Source organism: Pseudopodoces humilis, chromosome 11, assembly GCF_049639895.1.
Source record: "Pseudopodoces humilis isolate 2021_Gansu_Grassland_sample_001 chromosome 11, ASM4963989v1, whole genome shotgun sequence".
In the NCBI taxonomy this organism is placed as follows: Eukaryota; Metazoa; Chordata; class Aves; order Passeriformes; family Paridae; genus Pseudopodoces; species Pseudopodoces humilis.
This window is the reverse complement of record NC_142210.1, coordinates 9,587,143-9,599,519: the sequence shown is the minus strand read 5'-3', so window position 1 is coordinate 9,599,519 and position 12,377 is coordinate 9,587,143. Positions and strand designations below refer to the sequence as shown.

Here is a 12,377-nt window from a genome sequence, read left to right as displayed (position 1 = left end):
AGACGGCAAGCGCTGCTCCGGAGGCGTTTGCCTCAGGGACCAGCCACTCCCACACCGCTCCGTCCTGGCCGTCCGACCCCCTGTGCCGCAGGCCGGGCCTCCGCAGCCGCCTTCCAGGCTGCTGGCGGGACGGAGCCCCCATCCCACCCCGTGCCGTCCCCTCAGCTAGAAGGGTGGGAAGCTCCTGAGGCCAGCGGGGATGCAGTGCCCCGTGCAGGGCCTCCTCTCCCGTCCTCATCCCCGCCCGGCAGCGGTCTCCGGGTAGCGGTGCCCCGCAGCTGGGCGAGACGTACCTCGCCTCGCCTCGCCCTGCCTTGCCTGGGCGTGCATACGAGGCGCATCATTTGAAACACACGCACTCATCTTTCCTTCCCCACCAGCGGCCAACGCAGTGTCCTCGGGGAGCGCGGAGCCGAGCCCGCTCTGCCCCAGGGTCCGCCGCAGCCTCCGCGGGACCCCGCGCCACCGCCCCGTCCCGGCGCTCACTCACCTCGGCCGCGGCGCGGCCCGGCCACAGCAGGGCGAGCAGCAGCACCGGCGCCAGGCGGCCGGGGCAGCCCCCGCCGGCCATCCCCCCCTCGGCGCTGCCTGCGCGGCGTCCCGGGTCTCTTCGACTCTGCCCCCCCCGCCCGTCCTCCCGTGGGTTTTGGCCTGAGGGCTCCTGCGCCGCACCCGCCTCGGCGCGCCCGGGTCGCGGGGCCCCGCCCCGGCCACCCCTCTCCTCCACCCCCTCACCCCCCCCGTGTGTCCTGCCTTGGGCACCGCTGGCAGCCGCAGCCCGTCCGTCCGTCCGTCCTCAGCGGGCATGGAGTGAGCGAGGTGTCGGGGGCTTTCCCGCCTGGGAGCTGAGGTGAGCGCCGCGGACGGGCAGCCCCGGGCGGGGGCACCTGGCGCTCCTCGGGACGGGGCTGGTAGCGCGTTGAGGGGCAGCCCCGTCCCGGGACAGCGGGAGGTGTCCCGGGTTCCCAGCTGGCTCCGTCCCCCGCCCGCGCCGCCGTGAGGGCGCAGGTGGCGGGCCCGCCCGAGCCGCGGGGCTGCGCGGCGGGAGCGGGGCCGCGGCCAGCCCCGGGCACCGTCCGAACGAGGCGCGGGCTGCGCTCCCACGGAGCGGGGTCGGCCCTGGGTCCCGGCGGGGAGGAGGGCACGGTGAAACCGCGCGGGAGCGAGGCGGTACCAGGAAAGGGGGGGGTGGCGGCAGCCGGGGCCCCCAGAGCCATCCCGCCGCTACCGGGGCGCTCCCGAGCACGGGCGGGAGTTCCTTCAGCAGCGCTCTCCTCTCCCCGAGTGTTTTCTTAATGAGAAAGAGGAAACTCCCAGAGGGGGAGTGCTGCCCCGCCGCATAAATGGAAAGCAGTCTCCCCAGGGTTTCCATGTAATATGATAAAAAGCTTTTGCGAATGGAGTTGTGATTTGTAAAGTGTTGGCAATGTGTAAAGTTTATCACATTTATGTTATTGACAGAGCTGCTGCATGCTCAAGGTAACCTTTCACCAATATAGAGTGCTGTTTTGAGAAGGTGCAAACTTAGAAAGCATGTTGGCAGTGCCAGCCACAGAAGCCTTATTTTGTCTGGTGTTCGTGTACGCTATACAGGAAATCCCATGCTACAGGTTTTATTTGCACTAGAAGTGATAGAGTAAAAGCAACTATCTAATACATGTATATGAATTTAGTAGTATTCATGAAATATAAAGCTACAGGCTTTCATGAGCAGAAAAGCAGCCACAGAGCATTGTGAAACAGATTCTCTGACAGGCACAAGAGTAAAGCTGGCTCTCAGTAGACCATACTGTCAAACTCCTATGAAATCTGCTGTGAAAGATGATTACCAGAAGCTCCTTTTCCAAAAAGTTTGGTAGTAGCAATAAGAACATGCCTCTGGAAGAGGTGAGCATTTTCTTCTGTACCAAAGATCTTGTACGTAGCAACATTTTAAAACAACTTGACTTTAAAATATCCAACATCTGTGAGAGAAAGCTGGTACAGACAACAAGTTATGGAGAGAAAGGAAAAGAATTCCCTTGTTTTTAGGTCTGATTGATGGTGACCATGTAGGAGAAATAGTATCTACTACTGGAATTTAACATGAGAAGTACTGGTGTTAGAAATAAGGTAGTAGACACACATTTATACAAAACTACCACAATTACTAATGTAAAAAATCAGTGAGTTAGGAATGCTGTTAGAATATTATTTTTTTAGTAGGGATGTTGTTATTTTTTTTATTTTCTTACAGATGGGGAATTGGGGCAGAGCAAGACTGTAAGAATTTGACAGATGAATGGTGTACTGTACAGTACATATAGGGAGCTATCTGGCAGCATGGATTGGCTGCCTTTAGGCTATTTATTCATCATTCAGTGCACAGCAGCTTCCAAAGTTTCCTCTTAGTACTGTGGGATTTGGATATACTGTGCATACACACAGGAGTCAATATTATTTATAGATTAGTTCTGGTTAGAAAGATGCTAGACTATCCAAATAATAGAAAGCAAAACAGTAATGTTTCAGGAACTGTACCCTCACGTGTTTAACAAACACATGGCTGCTGCCTGAACAGCTATCAGAGAGCAGCCAGTTTGCTGCACTTCACATCCTTACTCCCTGCTCAGGAGCTGAGTGTCTTTGCCTACTCAAGAGACTTCTCCAAAGTAAGCAAACCCCTGTCCATTCACTCTAGTCAGTGTTCAATCTCCTCAAAAGTATTTCCCACATTTGGAATACTAGAGTGCTAAAAAGCAGAAGCCTGTGATAATCTGTGCTAACCTAGGAGATGCCCAGCCCTTAAACCCTCAGTTTGAAATAACCAGTGTGGCTCGTTTGTCAGACATGCCTTATTACAAAGGATTGCAGCTTTTTTTTTTTGTTTGGGGATGTAAAGTTTGCACATGACCTGGCCATGTCTCTGGATTTGTGAAGCTTAAGTTTCCAAAAAGATCAGAGCAACAAATAAAACTGCTGTTGTACCTAAGTCATAGGTCAGGGATGCATTATGGATGCCAATTATCTATTACATATGCAATTTATGTATGCAAAATTTGATTGTGTGGGATAGTGGAGGCCCCTGGTGAGTCCTGCACACAGAGCTTCCAGTTTCCTAAATCCTGTCAAAAGCTATAGAAAAAGAAGTTCTAAAAATAAAGCTAAAAAACTCTAGGTGATGTGTCCAATTTGTCATCTGTCCATTCATAGGGGTAGAACTCTTAGCTGAAATGCATATGTTTTTTTCTGCATTCAGAGTGGTCCTCCTTTGCTCAGATGCTGGCACAGACTGGTCCAGTCCAGTTTGCAAAAGATGCTGCTGCTCAGTCTGGTCTTAAAACCATAGCAAATAATTTCTTGGGTTTGGGTTTTTTTTAAAGTTCATTAGGTTTCTTACTATTTATTGGTGTTGCATCTTTTGTCTTAATGCCTTTAACTAAAATGGTGGCTATGAAAACTTTTTAAGAAATAATGATGCAAGATGCTCTTTGTTCATTATTTTAAACACAAAATGAGGACTACCTTTCTTAGGCTGAAATATTGTACCCCTTTTTATGTTGATCTGCAGTTTCATTATAGTCCCCTTGAAATAATTGGATTGCTGATAAAATAAAATGTGGCCTGAATAGGAAGAATATAATGTAGTACCAACACAAAGTTGTGCAGTTTAACACATACAAATGGTTAAGACTTGTTTTTGGTTATCCAGTAATTATTCGTGTGTACATTAGAGGTATATTTTAATATAAATAGGTTCAGAGGGGAAAACAACACCAGTATGGAACAGTGTTTATAGATCATCCACAAACAGAAGGAAAGAGAAGACCTGCCATTTAAAGAAAAAAAAAAAGTGCTGCATATACAAATCCTCAATCAGCGGGAATGGCATTAACAAAGGATTCATTTGAACGGATTAAGTGGCTTATCACAGCTGCCTGGTGAGTTTTACAGATCACTACGTTTTTTAACCAGATTCACTGAGATATATTCTTATTTATCAATTTAACAGTAATAAGAAATGCCTAGATAATTGCAAAGTTGGAGTAAATTTGAAATTGGCATCAGTGTAGCCTGGAGAATAGTACAAAGCAGTCTGTATGCTATGGCTGTATCTAATTTATCTTTTTATGTAATGAATAAGCACCTTAGTTCTTAGTAAAAATATCAGCACTAATAAGAACTTAAAAGAATGCTTATTTTCTGTATTGCTGTAGAAATTTTGGGCTACCTTTTTATTTTAGTGGGGTTTTTTTTGTAAACTTTACAAGCCATCACTAGCAATGGTTGGCATGGAGCTGGTCTTCCCCAGCAGCTGCTCTGGAATCATGTGGTTATTCTGAATGTGGCTTTCCTCTCTACGTTCTCCTGCCCTCTTTCTCTGAGCAAAAGAAAACAGCATCAGCTAACTGATTTTAAGGTAGATGCAGATCATTCCCATCTCTACTCAATCTTCACCTCATGGTGTCCATGGAGAAATATCTCTGGAATGGTTCTTCTCTGGCCCTTTGTAATTGTGGGATTGAAAATACATTACAAGGGGGAATTATAATGACTTTTAGACAGTCTTTTTCATGCCTGTCTGTCCTCAGTCTCACAAATCCAAAAAGACAAATATTTACAGTGTGGGAGGCCATTTTGATGGTGTGAACCCCTTATAAAAATACTATATAGTCACCCCAAATAGGACTTAATCATGTGCACACTTGATCACTTCTCACTTTCTCCAGGCAAATTTTTGTGAAGGTTTGATGTTGTGAGTGTAGTTCTAATTTAGTTTCCTTCCTTTAAATCAGGTGGCTGCTGATTGTTTTTTCAGCTCAAGGAATTCATGGGGTAAGTGACATTAATATTTACTTTAGGCAGGTGAGAGATAGAATGGCAGAGCTCAAACAAGTAGCACCTCATGCACCAAAATGACAAAAAGTTCTGTGGGAAAACTGTAATTTTCCTTTCCATATTTCTGCCATTCTGACTTTCCTTTTTACTACTCAGCTTATCTATTTTGCAATTCTATGCTCTGGATTTTCCTAGATTCTAATTCTGGCTTCTTGAAGTGCTTTTTGGAAAGCTGCATGTAGAAAACCCTCCCTTGTTCACTGGGTCTGTCTCCTTCCGTGTGAAGTCTCTTTGATGGTTCTGCATTATGCCACATGTCAATTGTAGCTTTCCATCCTGCTCTGTATGCCAGCCTAGATCTTAAACTGGCTTCTGTGGACAGTCCCCTCTCTCTGAAGCCAAAATTTCACATATAATATAGTTCCAATATCTAATTTATTACCCTCTCTATACTGGCCTTCATATTACTCTTATGTTTGCAATGCCCTCACTGAAACTTCTTTGAAGTCCATCCTCTTTGTATGCTTTCAAATATTTAGAAGCTCTTTTTTTTTGTAGAGTTTTGTTGTTTGGGTTTTTTTTTTATCCCCAAACTTATCCTTTTTTATTTGAACTATCAAGGATGGGAATATTTTTTTTAAAAATAACTATTTTATCAGAAGAAAGGGTAATAGTTCTGTTATTGGAAACTTGTATTCTATTGACATTCCAGGAGAGGCAAGATTCTGACAACTCCATGAGAGACTAGTGCGGAGTAGATTAGTAATTTCATGGGAAATGCAGTGTGTGAAAGACAAGTAGTCTGTAAGAGAGACCATCATACCCTCTTGTTCTGAGGTTTGGGAATTCTAGATATTCTAAAAATGTTATAGATAGAACAGAATTTTTCCTCCTTATCTAATATTTGTCAGTGTTTTATCCTTGAAACACTGAAGTAGGAGCCTATAGTGTTCTGTTGGGTAGTAAAACCAGTAACAAAACAATCTTGACCTTGACAATAATAAAAACCCACACTGCAGAAATATTTGTTTTAATACCATTTACTTATTTACTTACATTATTCTTAAATCTTTTACCTCCTTGTTCAAATTATTTTAAAAGTATCTTTGATAATTTACACAGTTTTACTGGAAAGAGTGTTATTTAGTGGACATTCCAACTTAGTTTGTAAGTGCCTATTATGTGTGTTTATTACTATATTTGGAGAAATAGAAAAGAACAATGAAGTCAAGTTAATTTACCTCACAGAAGATCTACTGAATTTATGTTTTGTTGTGTTTTCATTTCCACATGAATATTATTTTTTTTTCTTATTGCTATTTGATGAAAAAAACAGTTAGTTCTTTGCTATTAAAAGGACAATAATATAATTTTTTAATACAAGAAATAAGTAAATTAATAGTAGACAATGCATAATTACACCATGCATAGTCTTCATTTCATTTAAAAGACAAGAATTAAATTCAAAGTCTTATCTCTGAGTGAACTTCTTGCTCCTTCACCTTGTTTTGCCTTTTATTATTTCATTGTAGTTGAACAGTCTCCTAAAACAATGTGATGGATTACGGATTTTACATTACTGCAAACTGAATTCTGATTCTGTTAAAATTTATTTCAGATGCAGCTGGTTTCCTAAGTTATATTTGGCTGTAATATTTAGTATTATGGAACACAACTTGTAATTAAGTTCTTCCACCTTCTACAGCAGCAAGTAATAAGCTTTTACTTACTGCTTCTACCTTGCCAGCATGTTTATGTTGATGAGAGATCTTTTACCTTGAAAGTAATTTAATTAGCTAATATTTGTTATATTAGCTGAAAATATTTGTTGATGTAATTGTCGTCTGTTGTGTATTGATAAATCCATAACCTTTCAATTTCTAGGGAGGATATGCTTACATTGATCCATGTGGGGGACAGGATTGTTCAGTTTGTCGGTGCTTTCCAGAAAAAGGATCAAGGGTGAGTTGTGATTAGAACTAATTAGAACTGTTGTAAATACTGTTCATTTGGGCACATTGTTATTCCTGAAAATCAACATTGTTGATAAATCAATAAATCAATATTCAGATGTAAACACATCTGACAAACTAGCATAATTCTGTCACTGGTATCAAGTACAGCAGTCACAGAAGAAACCTAAGATTGTAAAGAATTTTGTTTCTAATTGGGTTTGTACTAATCATGGTACCTTTCTTGTATTAAGGATTCTTTGAAATTAGTGTAGGAATTAGATGTAATTCCTAATACATGTAAAGTATAGAAATTATGCTTGGTTTCTGCTAAGGGGCTGGTTGAAAGAGAATGTCTTTGCCATTCTCTAATTTGAGAACTTATTTATTTCTTATTTTGGTTAGGTGACTCTAAAAGATGTTTGCAGAATTTTTATCTTATTCAAGATAGTAACTTTAAAAAAAAACAAATTCTCTTTGTCTTAAGAATAATTATAAAACTCTAAGGCATTTTCACATTACATGCTATAGTAACTGTGCATGTTGCTAATTGCTAACAGAAATATGTCCAGTGAGGACTTGTTTATCTTGGCTGTTCTTTCTCAGAACACATCCCTATATAGAGAGATAGCCAATAATTTAAACATTGTGTGAGGAAAATCTTATATATATATATACACAAAAGTTATATATATATATATATATATATGCACACACACACACACATATATATATATATATATATATATATATATATATGTATATATGTCCTGATTGGTGATCAACTGAAAAATTGTCAGTGATGAAGATTGTTTTCTGCCAAAGTACTAATGGTTCAGTTTGGGTTTAAAAGGGTTGAATATGGTAGATGAATTTTGGAAGAGCCACATGCCTCATTTCTTTGTGTACAACCTGAGTTGCCAGAAAAGCAAGACACACCTTTTTCTTCCTGTGCTTCTGCAGTTAGCTGCACGCTTTGCTGTGTCATGATCACTGCCCTGGTGTCCTTGGATCCTATCCTAATCCTCTAGGATTATGTCTATGTGAAAGTCCCCCATGCTGTAGGATTTTCATAATAGAGGCCTAGGATGGGTATATCTCTGTAACACTGTGCTAACAAAAAGGCATCCTAGGAAAAGTATTTTGACTGGTACCACTGCAGTGTCTCTCAGTGCTACTGAACAGACTGTTTTGGATATCAGAAACCTGATCTGAAGTGCCATTTAAAAACAACTGACTTTCAAACTAGGGGGAATTTCCCTGATTTGGTTTCTCACTCAGTAGCCTGGAAGTTCTGAATTACATACCCATAATCAGTCAATAATAAATACCTCCTGCAGTTGTTCTGGTTCTTTCTAGGCTGTCCTCATCACAGGTAAACTGTACTGTGATTTGTGCATTTGCAGTTAGTTTTCTAATTAATCCAAGGAACTGGACCTAAGTGCTAAATAGAAGTGTACTAAACATTTCAAAATTAATTGAATATTGTTGTGCAACTATAAGTCTGAGAATTGTACCTTTTTCTGAAAAAGCTCTGAAGTAAGGATATACATGTACCCTGATGGATAATGGATAAAGTATCTCCAATGTAATATAACTTGATATTTCATGCAGTCATTTATATTAATCAATGTACTAGAAACAGAAGTGCTCTTCAGACCCTCCATGAAACATGGTTTATCTAAACACTGCTTCACATAGATTACTGCACATATTTTCTATACTAAAGTATGGTGATGAATAATTTTCTTTAGGATTATTTAGTCTCTTCTTTCATACTACAATTCTTTTGGTTTTTAAACTTTGCTGTGTTCTGCTTTTACACTCTGACACACTAACTTTGCTCTCTGAGCTTTTGTGGAGACTACCCATTACAAAATAAAAGATTGGCTTATCTTATTGTTAGCTGTCTAGAATGCAAAACATCTGCTTTATCTGCTTTTCTGTCTGGATCCTGCTCTGAGGCTGGTTGCTCAGTTTTGCATCTTCCTCAATCCTGTCTTAAAATTGTAAGAAATAAATGGCTATTAAAAGCCCTTGGCATTGTACAGTACACAAGTCTAAATATTCAGAACTTTTGGTATTAAGACTTTGCTTTCTATGTGCCCATTTGAAAATATTTTAAATTTCAACATCAAAAGCCTTCTTCATTATAAGTAGACAAGTTAATGATAATTGAGGTTTAGCTAGAGAAAAGCTGACCATGGGAATAAGAAAATGAAACTGCCATGGCTGTAGTTGAATGTATTGATACTGGGCAAGTTGAAAAAAAGTAGAAGCAAATAGCTAAACTTTCATTTAATGTTTAAATAAAAACATTATAGCTATGCATCAGTTGCTCTATTGGGTTTTAGAAGAGCTTGTGTACCTGCCATTTTTAATTCTCTCAGCCACATATAATTCTGTGCAATAAATAGATTTGCACTCGTATTCATTAGCAAGAACTCACTGTCTGAAAAAACATTTTAATCACTACTGCTAGTAGTATATCATTACAATTGTTCACATCACAATGAAACTTTGACTTTTGTTCACTTGGGATTACAGTCATGTTGGAGTTAGTCTTACATGATACTGTTTATCTTTTGATCTTATGTCACGACTCAAAAGGACTCTTTCTTCCATAGGACACCATTAGAATGTGTTGCTAAATCTCTTTGCCCATACTGTGTGCTGTTATACCTAAACATTTAATCTGTAGAACAGATAAATGAGGCAAAACATCATTAATGAAAGTAGATATGGCAGTAAGTGTTTTACCTGACTTAGATTGTTTTTCCCCTCTTCCTTTTTGGTAGGCTGTAAAGTCTGTGATTTCAGTTTTCATTAAAGACCTAGTAAAACCTTTCCACCATTTCAGTCTCTTTTTCTACTTTGGAAAGTTGTTTCCTAGAAAACTCTTGCAGTGTTGTATCACCGGCTTCCAAAAATACTGGCTGCTCTAATAGAACTCAGATAGTTAAAAAAATGTTTGCTGTTAGCACTGACTGATTGTAAACCTGTCCTGTGCTGACCCCAGAGTTTGATCCTATTCAATTCCGTTGGCTTTGTTTTTAGTTAAGTAGATTTGGGAAGCAAGCATCTATTCATGACCCAACCTGATCTGGCTTCTATGGGATCATGTGAAATGCCTGGATCAAAGTGAATAATAAATATAACTCAGCAGGACCAATGTTTGTTCTTTTGCAGATGAAGCAAGAGGCTTATTTTTATCCTAGTTTAGGGGAGAATGCAGCAAACAGAAATCTAAGAGGAGGGTTTTACACTTTCTGACACTTCAGATGTAAGGAGTAAGCATTCACAAGAGATGCTGAGTCACTTGGGTGTCACAGGTAGGTTAGGAAGTCAGCTGGTATCAGTCACTGCAGGACAAGAATGCACTGCCCTGGGGTAAGAATGAGCAAAGTTATCCGTAAGTCAATACTCTGGCACTGCTTCTGTTGTAACATCTCCCCAGAACATTTTGTGAGTTGCCAGATTTCCTTAGTAGGTTCCATGGATTATCTGAGTTCAATTTACAGTACAGTGTAAACATACTTAAAATCCACTAACTCTGGAAATTTTGCAAATTCTGTCTGTTTTGGGAAGTAAGAGGCATATATTAAAACACAGATTTTTTGCATGTCAGTATGCAGTGGCAGTCTGTCATTCACATGGAATATCTAGGACTTGTATTTGAATTTTCAAGTTGCACAATCAGGAAATAAGTATGTAAAATCCTTCTGCTTCATCTCAAATCCACCATCAGAGATGTATGTACACTAGCATCTGAGGAAATCCAGATTTCTACCATTATTTTCCTCCTACTTGTTGATCTTTTTTTCCCCAGTACATTTGCTGTAAGTTTTAAAGCAGAAGATTCCTGAGACCAGTTATACATTTCACTTACATTCACTGAGAACCATATTATGTTTTTCTATAAAACAGACCCAGAGAGATGAGACCCCTAAATCTGTATCTGAAGCAGACCACACTTTTTTTTTTTTTTGGTGACTGGGCAGAGGAGTAGGCAGTTCTCTGACTGCAGTAGTTAGGATTTGAACTGGATCTTGCTTACCAGAGTATGGAATAGGAACAGAACCACTGTAATCTCTAAGGAGAATCACACCAATCACTGCAAGGTCTCTGAGGCTGTTCGTCATATAGGATGCCCAGCTACAGCATCTGTAAATTAGCATTATTCATATTAGACATTTTTCAGATTTTCAGAGGTTTTGATCTTGTTACTTATCCCTCCTTTTGTTTTTGAACATCTTTCTTTTCTTAATACTTTTGGTTCACCTATCCTACCATACTGAAAATGGTGTTTTTTCTCAGTTGCTGCAGATTGCCAAGCTTCTCCACATCAAGCAAGATAAAACTCTACAAAACCATTCTTTTTTACAGATTTGAATCAACCAAAAATTGTCAACAGTGACTTGTTTCAATAAAATGGTAGAGAGCAAAACTAAATTTTATTTTATTAGCTATGCTGATGTTAATTATTTGTGGTCTGTTTCTATAACACCTATGCTCTATTTGTAGCTCTCTGCTTTCAGCCATTAGCAGTTAAAAGTTTCAGTGCTAAATTATGATTTGTTGAGTTTGTTTAGCACAATAGTGACACCCACTGGCTTAATGGATAGTTTGTCTTTTCATAGTCCCACAGGGTTAAAACACAAACCTAAGTATACATTGTGAATGATGTTTTCCGTACTTCCCTGTGATTTGTTGTGCTTCTGTGAAGTATTGCTGAACACTAAGCTGCATCATAAGGTGCTTTGTTCTTGTAGCATATTATATCATTGAAAAATATAATAAAAGTTGCTAAGTATGATAAGTTGCCAAATTTTCCAATAGTTTAAAATTCTAAAATAATCTTAAATTCTTTACAAGAAAGATAAACTAATTACAAGGGCTTGTAGTGACAGAACAAGGGATAATGACTTCAGGCTGAAACACAGTTTAGATTAGATATGAGGAAGAAATTATTTACTGTCAGAGTCATGAGGTTGCTCAGGGAAGTTGTGGATGCCTCATCTTTGGAAGTGTTCAAGACCAGATTGAATGAGGTTTTGAGTGACCTGGTCCCAGTGGAAGGTGTTCGTAACCATGGCAGGGGGGTTGGAACTACTTAATCTTTTAGATCCCTTCTATCCCAAATGATTCTACAATTCTATAAAAAGTCAAGTTCTAAGTATTATTATTGCATTTACTTGGCTAAAAATTCATGAAAAGTAAATGATCTAATTTGGTCTATTAAGGACAAGAGACAGAACTTGATGCCAAATTGTGTGATTTCTCAGATTTATCTCATCTTAATCAGGTTTATATTTAGAAGAGGATTTGTTCTGGGTTTTTTGAGCCTTGACTTACAGTGAAAATTAGTTTGGTTCTAGTCTTACACAGTGAGAAGTAGAATCTTCCCAGAATGGACACCCCTCCAAGCCCTGGAAGCTGTGGCTTTGCTGTGTAATTCACCAGCTCTTCCAAAAGGGGAGAGGACATGGGTGGAGCTTAGAGCAGCAGCAGATGCCCCTACCTCACTAAGCAAATTACAAAATAAAGCATCTCTTCAAATGCCTTTGTGAGCACTCCTCTCTTGCCCCCAGACTGCTTTACTTTCCT

At 40.0% G+C, this 12,377-nt stretch overlaps 2 protein-coding genes across 3 annotated transcripts in view; one reads left to right on the top strand and one right to left on the bottom strand.

Annotated features, from left to right (window-relative positions):
• The window catches only part of COL4A3 (collagen type IV alpha 3 chain), a 58,211-nt gene extending 57,614 nt beyond the window's left edge, over positions 1–597 (bottom strand). For both annotated transcript variants that reach the window (XM_088061095.1, XM_088061096.1), the window contains exon 1: positions 491–597. In XM_088061095.1, coding sequence (XP_087917221.1) covers positions 491–571 — 81 coding nt within the window. In that variant the 5' untranslated portion in view covers positions 572–597. The remainder of the gene's footprint in view (positions 1–490) is intronic.
• A 125-nt stretch (positions 598–722) lies between these two features.
• COL4A4 (collagen type IV alpha 4 chain) overlaps positions 723–12,377 on the top strand; it is a 62,968-nt gene continuing 51,313 nt past the window's right edge. Inside the window, exons 1-4 of the mRNA XM_005527108.3 lie at positions 723–850; positions 3,736–3,920; positions 4,776–4,815; positions 6,703–6,780. Coding sequence (XP_005527165.3) covers positions 3,865–3,920; positions 4,776–4,815; positions 6,703–6,780 — 174 coding nt within the window. The 5' untranslated portion in view covers positions 723–850; positions 3,736–3,864. The remainder of the gene's footprint in view (positions 851–3,735; positions 3,921–4,775; positions 4,816–6,702; positions 6,781–12,377) is intronic.